Source organism: Sturnira hondurensis, unplaced genomic scaffold (genome assembly GCF_014824575.4).
Source record: "Sturnira hondurensis isolate 20B ecotype Veracruz unplaced genomic scaffold, ASM1482457v3 Scaffold0008948, whole genome shotgun sequence".
In the NCBI taxonomy this organism is placed as follows: Eukaryota; Metazoa; Chordata; class Mammalia; order Chiroptera; family Phyllostomidae; genus Sturnira; species Sturnira hondurensis.
In genome coordinates, this window is record NW_028081579.1 from 5222249 (window position 1) to 5235525 (window position 13277).

At 41.2% G+C, this 13277-nt stretch overlaps 1 protein-coding gene across 1 annotated transcript in view; it reads left to right on the forward strand.

Annotated features, from left to right (window-relative positions):
• The first annotated feature begins 428 nt into the window (after positions 1-428).
• BAZ1A (bromodomain adjacent to zinc finger domain 1A) overlaps positions 429-13277 on the forward strand; it is an 84242-nt gene continuing 71393 nt past the window's right edge. The window contains exons 1-3 of the mRNA XM_037056470.1: positions 429-668; positions 1170-1340; positions 12716-12994. Of these exons, the coding sequence (XP_036912365.1) occupies positions 1228-1340; positions 12716-12994 (392 nt within the window). The 5' untranslated portion in view covers positions 429-668; positions 1170-1227. The remainder of the gene's footprint in view (positions 669-1169; positions 1341-12715; positions 12995-13277) is intronic.

Consider the following 13277-nt stretch of genomic DNA (forward strand, 5'->3'; position numbering starts at 1 on the left):
AACAAAGTTATTTTCTTTTCAAGATGGACGTTTACACAAGCAAAATATTGTTTTAGACACGAAAATTCCAATTTTGAAGATCAAAATACTTTTTATTCCGTGTTCTTCATTCCATGTTTAAAATACAAGTTAAATCTTAATTGTAATGGTTTTCCCATCATGTACAAGCGATGGTGCCAGACTTGATGATGAAGGCTTTACTTTGTTAGCCCTGTGTTTATGAAACTCGAGTGCTTTCTCTAGATCTTTTGGCTGATAATCTCAAACATGGAGGATGCTTCTGATTCTTCACAAGGGGTTGCTCCATTAATTAATAATGTAGCTCTCCCAGGCTTTCCGCCGTCTCTTCCTGTATCTATGACAAGCTGTAAAAGTCATCGAGTAGCCAATAAAAAGGTAGAAGCGAGAAGTGAAAAGCTCCTCCCAACAGCTCTTCCTCCTTCTGAGCCGAAAGTAGATCAGAAACTTCCCAGGAGCTCGGAGAGGGAGAGGCGGGGAAGTGGCGGTGGGACGCGATCCCCCGCGCAGAGCCAGGCCGTGGCAGCTGGAGAAGCGGCGGCTGGTGGCGAGGCGGGGCCCGCAAGAGGCGACCCCCTGGGAGGACAGAACCTCCCCTCCCTGCCCTTGTAGCTGAGAAGGTGGAGAAGTGGCAGCCGGCGTGCTCACAGGTGAGGGGCTCTGTGTGGTCGCTCGGGAGCTAGCCAGTGCCGGCAAGGAAGTGTTGGCGAGCCGGGGAACAAAGCAGAGGGGTGCCGGGGGTCCTCCCTCGGAGAGCTGCCCTGCGGCACAGGTCTGCCGGCTGCTCCGCGAGCACGTTGTGAGCTGGCGGCGGCTGCGGGTGGGGAGCCGGCGCTGGGGGAGGGGACTGCTGGGGGAGGGGGCCTCGGCCGCTCCCGCACCGCCGCTGGCCAGTCCTCCGCGGGGTGTCCCGCCCCATTGTGAGCCCGCAAACCGGCGTGCGGAGGTGGGGCGCGCGGGGAGGGCAGAGGCTGCGGTGGTTCAGCTTGCTCAACACCCGGGCAGCGACAGGAGCGACCTCGGCTCAGGTGGCAGCTGTGGAGTGTCGGTCACACAAAAGACACTCGAGTTTCCCCGACGCGTGGACCGGCCCATGCCACCGCCGATCGCTCTCCACCTTACCGGCTTTCCTTTCCCTCCAATTTTGATAGGGAAGCGGGCTGGACGCGGGCGGCCGAACGTCAGAGTGAGTCCGTGGTCGGACAGGAGATGCCGCTGCTACACCGAAAGCCGTTTGTGAGACAGAAGCCGCCCGCGGACCTGCGGCCCGACGAGGAAGTTTTCTACTGTAAAGTCACCAACGAGATCTTCCGCCACTACGAGTAAGGACCGAGCCGGCGCGCGCGAGGAGGGGGAGGGGAGAGGGAAGGGGGGTGGGTTGCGAGGGAGTGTGGGGCAGACTCTCTCCCCAGCGTCCTTTTGTCTCTCTCCTTTTCCTCCAGCCCAGGCTTCTGGCGGGGAGACTTGAAAGTGCCGGGTAGCCGTGGGCCCTCGTTTCTCTGCCCCTGACCCCGACCCGGTGACTTCGAGGGCCCCCCGGGCGGCCCGACAGGCAGTGGAGCACGTGGGGTTGAGCGGGCAGGGGCGGAGAGGCAGGGGTCCCGGTGTGGACCGCCTCTAGCCTCGGCTTCCACCGGGCTGCCCGGCAGGGGAAACTCCCCGCCTCGCCCCTCCCCGCTGCGGCCACACGCGTACTCCCGGGCCAGTTCCGGGATCCCCGCCCGGCAGCGGAGGGGATCCCCGTTCGGGTCAGTGGCAATGGGCCGCCGTCCCCCGGCCCGGAGAGGGAATCCCCGCCCCGGGGCCAGAAAACAGCCGGGCAGGGCGTCCTTTTCTTGGACTGTTGTGGAGCCTGACACTGGAGCTGCCTAGGGTAGAAGCGGGAGGGAGCGGAGTTGAGAGTCCGGGAAGGAGGGGGCTGGCCACGGGCCCTGGAGCCCGGGACAAGACTGTCCCCCAGCCACCTCCGGTCCGGTGCGGCTAGGCCTCAGAGTTTGGGACGCGAGCCTTGTGCTCTGTCACCGCCTCTTCTGGGTGACTAACTCCCGGTTAGTCGGGGAGCTCTGCGGTCTCGGGGAGCTCTTCGTCTCCTCCCCGGGAGACAGGGTGAGGAAGGAGTCGGGGCTGGGCGGGGGAAGGGGAGGAGTAGAGAGCGGGGCACCGGGTTTTCACTTTCGCGCTGTGCTGAGGGGCAAGATGGGAGTTGGGGGGGAGGGGGTTAAGACAAGTTCAACGCCAGCCTCAGCCAGCCTCTTTTTTATCCCCTTGCGCATGTGGGCTGCCTGACATGTGCCACTCGCTATTGTTTTGATAAGAATCCGGAGCTGCTGCATGTGTAGTTTCAACCCCTAAACTTTCAGTCCTTCGCCTGGTTTATCCAAAGAGATCCTGTTGTCCTGCTGTTTGAAGCGACAAACAGGGAGGTGCTTCAGAGATATCCTGTGTTTTAAACACAGTATCTCCAAGAGAGAACCTGAATTGATACTCAAAAGGCCCGATTTCTCTCTCTCTCTTTTTTAAATGTTTTATCGTCTCCATTCAGAAGGAATCCTTTGTGACTGAGAAACCAAGTGTTACAACAACCAAATAAATTGTGTTTGGGACGCATCTTTTCTGAGTGGGGGCTTGATCCAGGGAGTGCTTTTTGCCAAACTGCACCTGTCTGAGAAATGAATGCATAAGAAAGTTAGAAAAGTCAGTTCCTTTGAGCTGTTAAGTAAGCCTTTTTCTTCAGCTCCACGGAAGGAGTTACACAAGAATATGTTAGATCTAGAGAAGTTTTTCAGCAGACACTACTTTAAAATAGGAGTGCACATCTAACTCTGCTCCTGTACAGACTTGTTTTATTACTTGTAACTACTTAAGTGAATTTGGATTAGGTAACTTGACAAGGATGATGCCTTATTTCTTTTTAAAATTTAAATTAAAATCTTTGGAAATAATTCCAAATTATTTTTAAAAAGTGTACTTAAGAGTACCAACAAAATATGAAACAGGCTTAGATTTCAAAATGCTCCTTTGATATAAGCAATCTTTTTAAATGGATCTTCTCAACTTTATCAGGGAGACTGAACTTGGATGTTATCTTTTTTAAATTAAATAGCTTTAATATAATTTGGTTCTTGATGATTTACATAATCATGGAGAAATCTGAAATGCTGAAATAAAGGAAGAGATTTTTCGTATTCCCAGTCTACTGCCTTCCATTAAGATTAAGGAACTGTGTCTTTTGTAGCCTTATAACATTGTTTTTTAAAAAAACTTTTTAAATTTTATCTGTGTTGATGGGCTTGGGTTTTGGGAAATTACAAGCAGATCAGGAGATCTGATTCACTTGGGAGCAAAGATATTTAATCATTTACCTTAAACATAGCAGAACTACTGGTATTCTTGGGTATTAATCTTTAGGACTCTGAATTGGCAAAATTGGAAGAATGTTATTGTGTTAAATTTTGTATTACTTTATCTTTCTCAGATAATTATAAAGCGATCTTTACAAAAAATGTTTTCGCAGTGGATGGTATTGTATATGGTTGTCTGCAGTGTTGTGATAATCTTACCCTTGCCACAAGTCTGGAGAAACTATGAAGGAAACCTCTGTTTTCACTCATTCATTAAATCATCATTTCGTTTATGTGAATTTGTTTGAAGATTATCCTTTAAATGTATTATCTTGAATTTCTTTTATATTTGTCTGCAGACCCCTCTGCTCACCTATTTGCTCGTTTTTTGTTTTTGTTTTTTACTTTATTTCTTGGTTGTAACTTTCTGTGCAATCAATCTCAAAGAGATTTTTCTGTACTGCCCAGCCTTGTTCACTTCCCAACACAATGCAAAGTACCTTTTACCCTTAATTCTGGTTAGTAGAGGTTGCTAGTGACGGTTTAATAGCCACATACTTTTCTGTCTTTATCTTACTTAATATTATAGTCTGACACTTCCTCCTCTGTGCGTCTAGGCAGCAGTGAACACCCCCTCCATTTTATCTAGTGTAACATCTGCTGTTATTGCACTGTAATGCAATGTATTTGTTGCCTCACATTTTCTCTTTTCCTACACTCTGAATTCTTTAAGACAGGAACTACGACCAGGATAGATCTTTAGTGATTTTGTAGCACAAACTCCTTAGTGCTACAAAACTCCTTTGTTTTGTTTGTTTGAACTACATGATCTTTAACTAATTGCTAACTCTGTTCTGACCTGCTTTTCATAAATAAAGAAGACTTGTTAAAAGTAGCACATTAACTGTAGGCAAATGCATAAACTAACATGCAGAAGAATGAAATTGGCCAACTATTTTACAATATATAGAAGAGTTAACTTAAAATGGATTAAAGACTTGAATATAAGAACTGAAGCCATAAGACTCCTAGAGGAAAACATAGGTGATACAGACCTTGATATCAGTTTTGGTGATGATTTTTAAAATTTGACATCAATAACAAAAATAAACAGTGTGACTACATCAAACTAAAAAGCTTCTGCATAGCAAAGGAAATCATCAACAAAAATCAAAAGGCAACCTACTGAATAGGAGAAATAAGTAGTTAATAAGTAGTTAATATCCAAAATATAGAAAAAACTCATTCAACTCAATAGCAAAAAACCATACAATACAATTAAAAAATGGGCAGATCTAAATAGATATTTTTCCAAAGAAAACATACCAACAAACATGAAGAGATGCTTTATATCATTAGGCAAAAGCAAATCAGAACTGTAATGATTATCACCTCACACCTATTAGAATAGCTGTTATCAAAAAGAATAGAAATAATGAGTATTGGAGAGGATGTAGAGAAGAGGGAACCCTTGTGGTGGGAATGTCGATTGGTGTGACTACTATGGAAAACAGTGTGGAGGTTCCTCGAAAAAAATTAAAAATAGAATTAACCATAGGATCTACCAATTCCACTTCTGGGTATCTATGTAAGGAAAACAGAAACATTAATTGGAGAAGATATATGCATCCCTTGCGCTGACGACTGTGGCTCAGTTGGTTGGGAGTCATCCCATGAAGCAAAAGGTCAGAGGTTCCATTCCTGGTCAGGGCACGTGCCTGGGTGGCGGCTTCAGTCCCTGGTCTGGGTGCATGTAAGTGGCAACCGATTGATGTCTCTTATCAACGTTTCCCTCCTCCTCTTTCTTCCTCCCTTCCCCTCTAAAAATAATTTAAGTCTTTAAACAAAACATATAGGCACCCCCCTGTTCATTATGGTATTATTTACAATAACCAAGATATGAAAACAACCTAATTGTCCATTAGTGGTGGTAATACACTGGGATAGCTTTTCTCACCAGGTGGTCTTTCATCCTCAAAAGGCTAAACTGGGTTTATTTACCTGCTGGTCTCAGGGTTCCAGCAGGGTGAGAGTGAAAGTCTCTCAATGTCATTTCTGTATTTTGTTGGTCAAAGCCAGTTATCAAGGCCAGCCCAGATTCAAGGAGTGGTAAAATAGACTCCACATCTTGTAAGAAGAGTATCCAAGTCGTATTTCTAAGGAGCCTGCATACCTTCAACCTTTTTTGCGAATAGTTTACCACAAAGCACTTGATAGGATTTCATACTTAGGTCATCATAGATTTTTGGATGTTCCCTGATGAGTTCTTCAGTTAATCTCTCTTCCTATCCCCCTTCCCAGTGACAGACTTTCTCTTCAAAGATTCTCAAGTCTTTTATGTGTTCCTCTGATGTTGTTCCTCTACCGTACTGATTATTCTCCTGTGTATTCTACCTTATTTAATTTTCATACTGACTGCTCATGAAAGATCCTACTTTCATTTTACAGAAGGGGTGCTGGATTCAATGAGCTTGTGTAACTTAACCCAAATTCACACTCTACAGGTAGTAAAGCTGAGATTCAGGCACTTTCCTCTCTCCTTTCCATTTATATATGCACTTTTCCTATCTAATACAAAAAAAAATTAATGACTGCCAATGAGAATACATTTGTTTATTCTTTTTTAAAAATATTTTTAAATATATTTATTTTCAGACAGAGGAGAACAAAAGCAGGGAAACATCAATGTGTGGTTGCCTATTCTGCACCCCCTCCTGGGGACCTGGCCCACAAGCCAGGCATGTATCATGAGTGGGAATCAAGCTGGCAACCCTTTGGTTCACAGGCGGGCACTCAATCCACTGAGCCAAACCAGCCAGGGCCATTTGTTTATTCTTGATACCATACTTCAGAGAGTTTTGGTGATGGCTGAGATAATTTATTCCTACAATGAGAAATGAGTGTGTATCTACAACACAATCACACATGTGCTATGGGAATCAGTGTAATGGGAGCATAGAAAATTGAGTTGGTAACTACTGTGGAGTTGAGAAAACCCTAAATTAGGAGAATTGGAGCTGTCAAGATGCAGGATGAGGAAAAAGGGCATTCTAGGAAGAGAATGCTCAGAAAAATACTTTTTAAGCAGAGAAAACTATAAAAAGGCACAAAATGTGAATTTGCAGTTCTTTTGAAATTCACCTTTTTCATATTCATTATTGTTAAGCTAGGACATTTGTTAATCTAGTATAAAGTTTCACTTGTTGATTTCTAGTTAAGATTTTGTTCTCCACATTTAAAACTTTTTATTGCTGTTCCTCACCTTAGTGTCATCTGTAGCTTTTTGGAGCCTGCTTTGTATGTTGTCATTATTTAAGTCTGTCTGATAGCACTAAGTAAAATGTGAAAGCAATATTTCCCTAGTTTTTTAAAAGCTAAACTTTACATTTTTAAATAGTCAAAACTTTTACCTGATTATTTATTGCGTTGGCCAAAATGTCCATTTAGTTTTTTTTGTAAAATAAAAGACACATTTTTCATTTTCACCAATAACTTTATTGATTTGGATATTTTGAGTATGTCAGCTATCTTCCACGTGGTATAATGTTGATTGTTCTCAGTTAATGTCTCATTTGATCTCCATCAACTTCAGCTGGTGTACCTGACCGTGGCACATTGTCCAGAGAGAAATCTCTAGCACAAAACTTTGCAAACCACTTTTGACACGTTTGATCTGTCACAGAACTTCTCCATACACTGCACAAATCTTTTTTGTGTCTTTCAGTTGTATTTTTAACTTTCTTAAAATGATAAAGCATAATATGCTGAAAATACTACATATTTTCTTCCATCTTCAATATTAAAATGGCTACACAAAAATTCACCAATTTTGATAAATTTTTTAAAATGCTCACTGATATGACAGCTGTTGCAATACAGTAACGAAATTGTTTTGAAAGAAGTTAGAGACAACTAAGTGCTACTAGAGCCATCTCATGGGAAAAAAATCAAACTTTTTGGCCACCTAATAATCTATACTAGCTTAAATGCATATTCATAAAAACAGTACTTTGTATTTATCAGTTTTTACTTATGATAGTAAAATGTGCTTTTTAGTAAAAGTTTCATTTTATAACATAGAAATTGAATAAGCACTGTAACCTACCCCCTAGAGCACAGGTGGCAAACACAAGGCCCATGGGCTGCATCTTGCCCTCCACCTTGTTTTAATCCAGCCTCACCAAACTCTCACTTAACTTAACTGTTAAGGAGTAGTTACATTTATACAGTCTGAAAATTACCTTCAGCCCTTTGAAAGCAACCACAAGGCTGATGTAGCCCCCGGTGAAATGAACTTGACACCCCTGCCCTAGGGTTTAGTATTATTAACAAAATCCTACACATTTGAATGGGTATGATCAATGAGTGAAGAGCAGAATTAAAAAGTGGGAGAAAGTGAGTGTATGTAATATTAGAAATGGGGCCATGCTGGGATGGGGTGGTGAATAGGAAAAATAGCCCTTTTTCCCCTTGCATTAAAATTGCCATTGTGGTTGTATGCCCTGCTGCTCTCCTCCTGAGGGTAGATCTTTGTGTACAGCAGGGCTATAATATAACAACAGCTTTGTAGAGTGGATAGACACAAAGGAAACAAACAGTACAAACACTTTGCAGGTGGTGGTAGCAACCTGCTGTAGAAGGGCAGCTGTAAGTCACTGGTTACTGACTATCCAATTTTTCTTCCTGGCAACAGAGTTTGGTAGAGATTTCTGGCATTTGTGCCATTGCTCTCCTTGTTAGTGTTAACAAGTATAGTGTTTATTGCAGCTCAGTATATAAAGTCTGTTCCCCCTCATTGGTGCCTAATACCTATATACCAAATACCTCAGGCTACCAAATACTGACCTGCTATGGCTAGAGCTGTGCTGTCCAATACAGGAGCCATTACTTGGCATGAAGGTTAGTAAGAACTTGAAATGTATCAGAATGAAGATGTGGAATAATGCCCTGGCTGGTGTGGCTTAGTGGGTTAAGTGTCAGCCTGAGAACCAAAGAATCCCCAGTTCGATTCCCAGTCAGGGCACCTGCCTGGCTTATGGGCCAGGTCCGCAGTGGGGGGTGAAGAACAGGCAACCACACACTGATGTTTCTGCCCCTCTCTTTCTCCCTTCCCTTCCCTCTTTCTAAAAATAAAAAGTAGATCTGCAATAAGTTTAAAATACATACTAGAGGCCCTGGCTGGTGTAGCTCAGTGGATTGAGCGCGGGCCTGCGAACCAGACAATTGCGGTTCGATTCCCAGTCAGGGCACATGCCTGGGTTGCAGGCCAGTTCCCGGCAGGGGCCAGTTCCCAGCAAGGGATGCACTAGAAAGCAACCATGCATTGATGGTTCTCTTCCTCTCTCCTTCCCTTCCCCTCTAAAGATAAATAAATAAATATTTTAAAAAATAAAATACATACTAGACTTTGAAGACTTAGTACCCCCAAAATGTAAAATAATTCAATATTGATTATATACTGAAATGAAATTGTTTTGGGATATATTGGGTTAAATAAAATATAAAGTTAATTTTTAAAATGTTGCCACTAGAACATTTAAAATTATATGTATGGCTAGCATTCTATTTCTGTTACCACTGTTTTAGAGACTATTTAATGTGGAAGGTGTCTAAATTTGAGGTTTATTTTTCTTAAATAATACTGTAGTTTAAATTACTAGAAGTGTATGTACTATGTCATGTGCTAGCTATGTGTTGGCTTGGGAAGCTAAGTCTTAGAGATATGTTTGTTTCTATAGAAAAAAGTTTAAAATCTATAAAGTTATCTAAGTGAACTGCAGTTTTAGACAGTACAACAATTAAATAAAACCTCTTTCAAGATCTGCCTATTCATTTTATTCTGCACCATGGATAACCGCCTATTGGATATGTCTGTTGCCTCCCTCTTAGCTAATATGATTTTTATGTGACATAGATTTTGTTGCTTATAAGAAAGAACCAGATTATATTCCTTTTTTCTCTCTGGCATTTCTTTCTTTGACTCTGTGTTTTCTTTAAAACCCTAACTCTTTAGTGTTGCTTCCTTTAAAACAATTCTAGTATTTCTTGACCTTTTTTGCTTGCTTTTCCTCTACCCTTCCTCTGAATTACTGAAGGGTATCTGCCTTTGTATTGTAAAGATAATCATTTTTACTTTGTGTTTTAATACCATATATCCATTATCTGCTCTACTAAAGGGTACATACTTCAGAAGGATCTTTGTACTGAATTAGAGTTGTGTAACTTGGCTTGTATGCTAGCTCTTTAGATCTTATTTATATTAAAGTATGATTAGTTTCCTTCCTTCCTTCCTTCCTTCCTTCCTTCCTTCCTTCCTTCCTTCCTTGTTCTGCAGACAAATATACAAATGAGACTATCTTAATGGGATTACCCAAATCTTTGGAGACCAGAGTACTACAGGGATAACCTAAACAGATAATACTAACCAGGAATTAAACATATAGCAGTTTTAATACTTTTTAGAATGATGGGAGAAGGAAAGAGATTCCTGAAGAAGAAAAAGTTAGAGAATAGTAAAATATGTTGATTACATACCATTATTGCAAAGTAGATCAGAGTATAGATAGGTGAACTACACATATCTTACAATTTACAGGTAGCTATTGTTAACCCTTTTACATATATCTAACCTCTTGTATTTGAAAAATATGTTTATTATAAAAATAATACAAGTACATGGTCATTATAAAAATTTAAACAAAGAGACTGGTGTAGCTCAGTGGGTTGGGCGTCATCCTGTGAACCAAAAAAAATTCAAACAAAGAGAAATTCCTGCCAAGATGGAGGCCTGGGTATATGTGCTTCACTTACTTGCATAAACAAAAGAAGGATAACAACAAATTTAAAAACAAGAACAACCACATGTGCCAGAAAATTGAACTGGATTTTCTATATGATGTCCGACAACCAAGGACTTAAAGAAACATCCATCCACACTGGTAGGGGGGGCAGAGATGTCAGCCGGGACAGAAAGGACGTGTGACAAGGCAGAGGCTGGCAGACCAGGTGGGCAAGGCAGCTGCTGGCAGACCAGATGGTCCCCCATTCATGAGCAGATACACCAAGAGGAACAACTGGGGAGTGAGACAGACTAGGCAACCCAGGGTTCCAGTGCAGGAAACTAAAGCCTTAAAACCTCTGGCTGTAAAAACCTGTGGGCAGGGGTGTGGTAGAGGGAGAAACTCCCAGTCTCACAGGAGAGTCCATTGGAGGGGCCCACAGGGTCCTAGAACATACACAAGCCAACCTACCTGGGAACCAACACCCAAAAGGACACAATCTACTTGTGGGAAGCAAGGAAAGTGACAAAAAGTGAGGAGAGAGCTGAGCAAGTGGCATTCCCTTTCTGACACCTCCTCCATATACAGGGCCACAACACAGTGGCAGTGTGGGTTGCCTCACCCTGGAGAATACCTAAGGCTCTGCCCCTTACAACATAGCAGGTGTGCTGAGACAAAGAAGTATGGCCCAAATGAAAGAACAGACCAAAACTCCAGAAAAAGAACTAAGCAATGAGGACATAGCCAACCTATCAAATGCAGAGTTCAAAACACTGGTAATCAGGATGCTCACAAAAAATGATTGAGCATTGTTGCAATATAGAGGAAGAAGTGAAGGCTGTGCAAAGTGAAATAAAGAAAAAAATATACAGGGAACCAACAGTAAAGGGAAGGAAACCGGTTTGGACCAGAAGGAAGAAATAAGAATTCAAAAAAAGGAGGTTGGGAACCTCTAGGACAACTTTATCTAAGAAAAAGAAGATCAAAACTATGAACAGTAAAATGACAACAAACTAACAACTATCAACAGCTGAGCCTAAAAAACAAACAAAGCAAACAACTAGAACAGGAACAGCATCACAGAAATGGAGATCACATGGAGGGTTATCAGTGGGGAGGCAGTGGGGAGAGAATGGGGAAAAAGGTACAGGGAATAAGAAGCATAATTGGTAGGCACAAAATAGACAGGGGGAGGTTAACAGTGGTATAGAAAATGGAGACACCAAAGAACTTACATGTGTGACCCATGAGCATGAACTAAGTAAGGTGGAGAACACTGGAGGGAAGGGGGTGCAGGGCAGAGGGGGATAACGGGAAAAAATGGGACAATTGTAATAGCATAAACAATAAAATATATTTTTAAAAATTCAAACAAATATTTAGTATAACAAGTTTTCCTTTTTCTTCCTTCCCAGTTCTTCCCTTTCTCCACAGGGAACATCTCTTTATATAGTATTTGTATGAATACACACATTTTTGTTTTTATAATCAGTATGTATGAAATTGTGTTATTCAGTGGTTTAAGTTTCTTCTACTCAGTATACCTGAAAAATGTTTCCAAATTATAGATCTCTTGCATTTTAAAAGTGACGAGATAGAATTTTTTAAAAGAAATGCCCTTGTTTAAAAATTCCAGTAATGTAGAAAAGGATTGAGTAGAATGGTTGCCTAGTCCAATCCCCACTCTGTAGCTGTCACCTTGATTTTTGTTTCATATTCCAGAAATCGCTTATGCTTCCCTAAATTCTCTCTTTTTTTTTATTCTATCACAAATTGGACCATATGATCGTATATATATAAACTTAAAAGTTTTTTGCTATTAACATTATTTAATAATTCTCCTTACTCTGTTTAATGACTAATTTTTCATCATATGAAGTACTATACTGTACTTAACCTTTTTCACTGTTAGATGCTTAGATTTCCCAGTTTTCCACTATTATGTTAAAGTCTTTTAAAATTCATATTAAAAAAATAAATAAAAATGAAATTCGCAGTTAAGCTCCTGAACTAATCCCAGTGTTCTGATGGCTTTGGAACAAAGAAGCTTAAAAATTAGAATGTGCCCTGGCTGGTGTGGCTTAGTGGACTGAGTGCCAGCCTGTGAATCACGGAGTCACCAGTTTGATTCCCAGTCAGTGCACATGCTTAGGTTGCAGGCCAAGTTCGCCAGTAAGGGCTGTGTGAGAGACAACCACACACTGATGTTTCTCTCCCTCTTTTTCTCCCTCCTTTCCCCTCTCTAAAGATAAATAAGTAAAATCTTTTAAAAAAATTAGAATGAAAAGGAAAGGTTGAGTTTATTTTCAGTTGCACTTCCAGTTTCAAGACTGATAGACATCAAAGTTTAATTTTGGCCGAATATACTTTTAGATTGCAAAATATCAATGTCGTTTAAATATACTTTTTCTTAGATTTGTATTAATGTGTAAGTTCATCAGTTACTAAATCAACTAGTTGTTTGAGTTCTATGATTCTATATAAATTTTTTCAACAGAGGCACAGTTATTTATCAGCTTTCAATGTAAAATTTGTGAAATGATAGGTAATGGATTTTTATTTTTATTTTTTAATCAGTGACTTTTTTGAACGAACCATTCTGTGCAACAGTCTTGTGTGGAGTTGTGCTGTGACGGGTAGACCTGGACTGACCTATCAGGAAGCACTTGAGTCAGAAAAAAGAGCAAGACAGAATCTACAGAGTTTTCCAGAACCACTAATTATTCCAGTTTTATACTTGACCAACCTTACCCATCGTTCACGCTTACATGAAATCTGTGATGATATTTTTGCATATGTCAAGGATCGATATTTTGTTGAAGAAACTGTGGAAGTCATTAGGAACAATGGCACAAGGTAAAGTACTTTTATTTTTTTCTTCTGGTAACATACAGTCCACATTGCTTAAAATTCAAAATACACAAAAGGCCGAAATGAAGAAAGCTTCCCTTTACTACCCTCCAGCTTACCTTGTTAATCCTCCTGACAGAGCCTTGGTGTTAGCAGTTTCTCATGTATTTTTCTAAAGCTAATTTTTATATAAATAACCAAAAACACGTATGTGCACAGTCTCCTGCCCCAGTCCCCTTTAAATGCAAAAGGTAACATATTTTAGGCTAGACCTTTTCACTTAAAATAT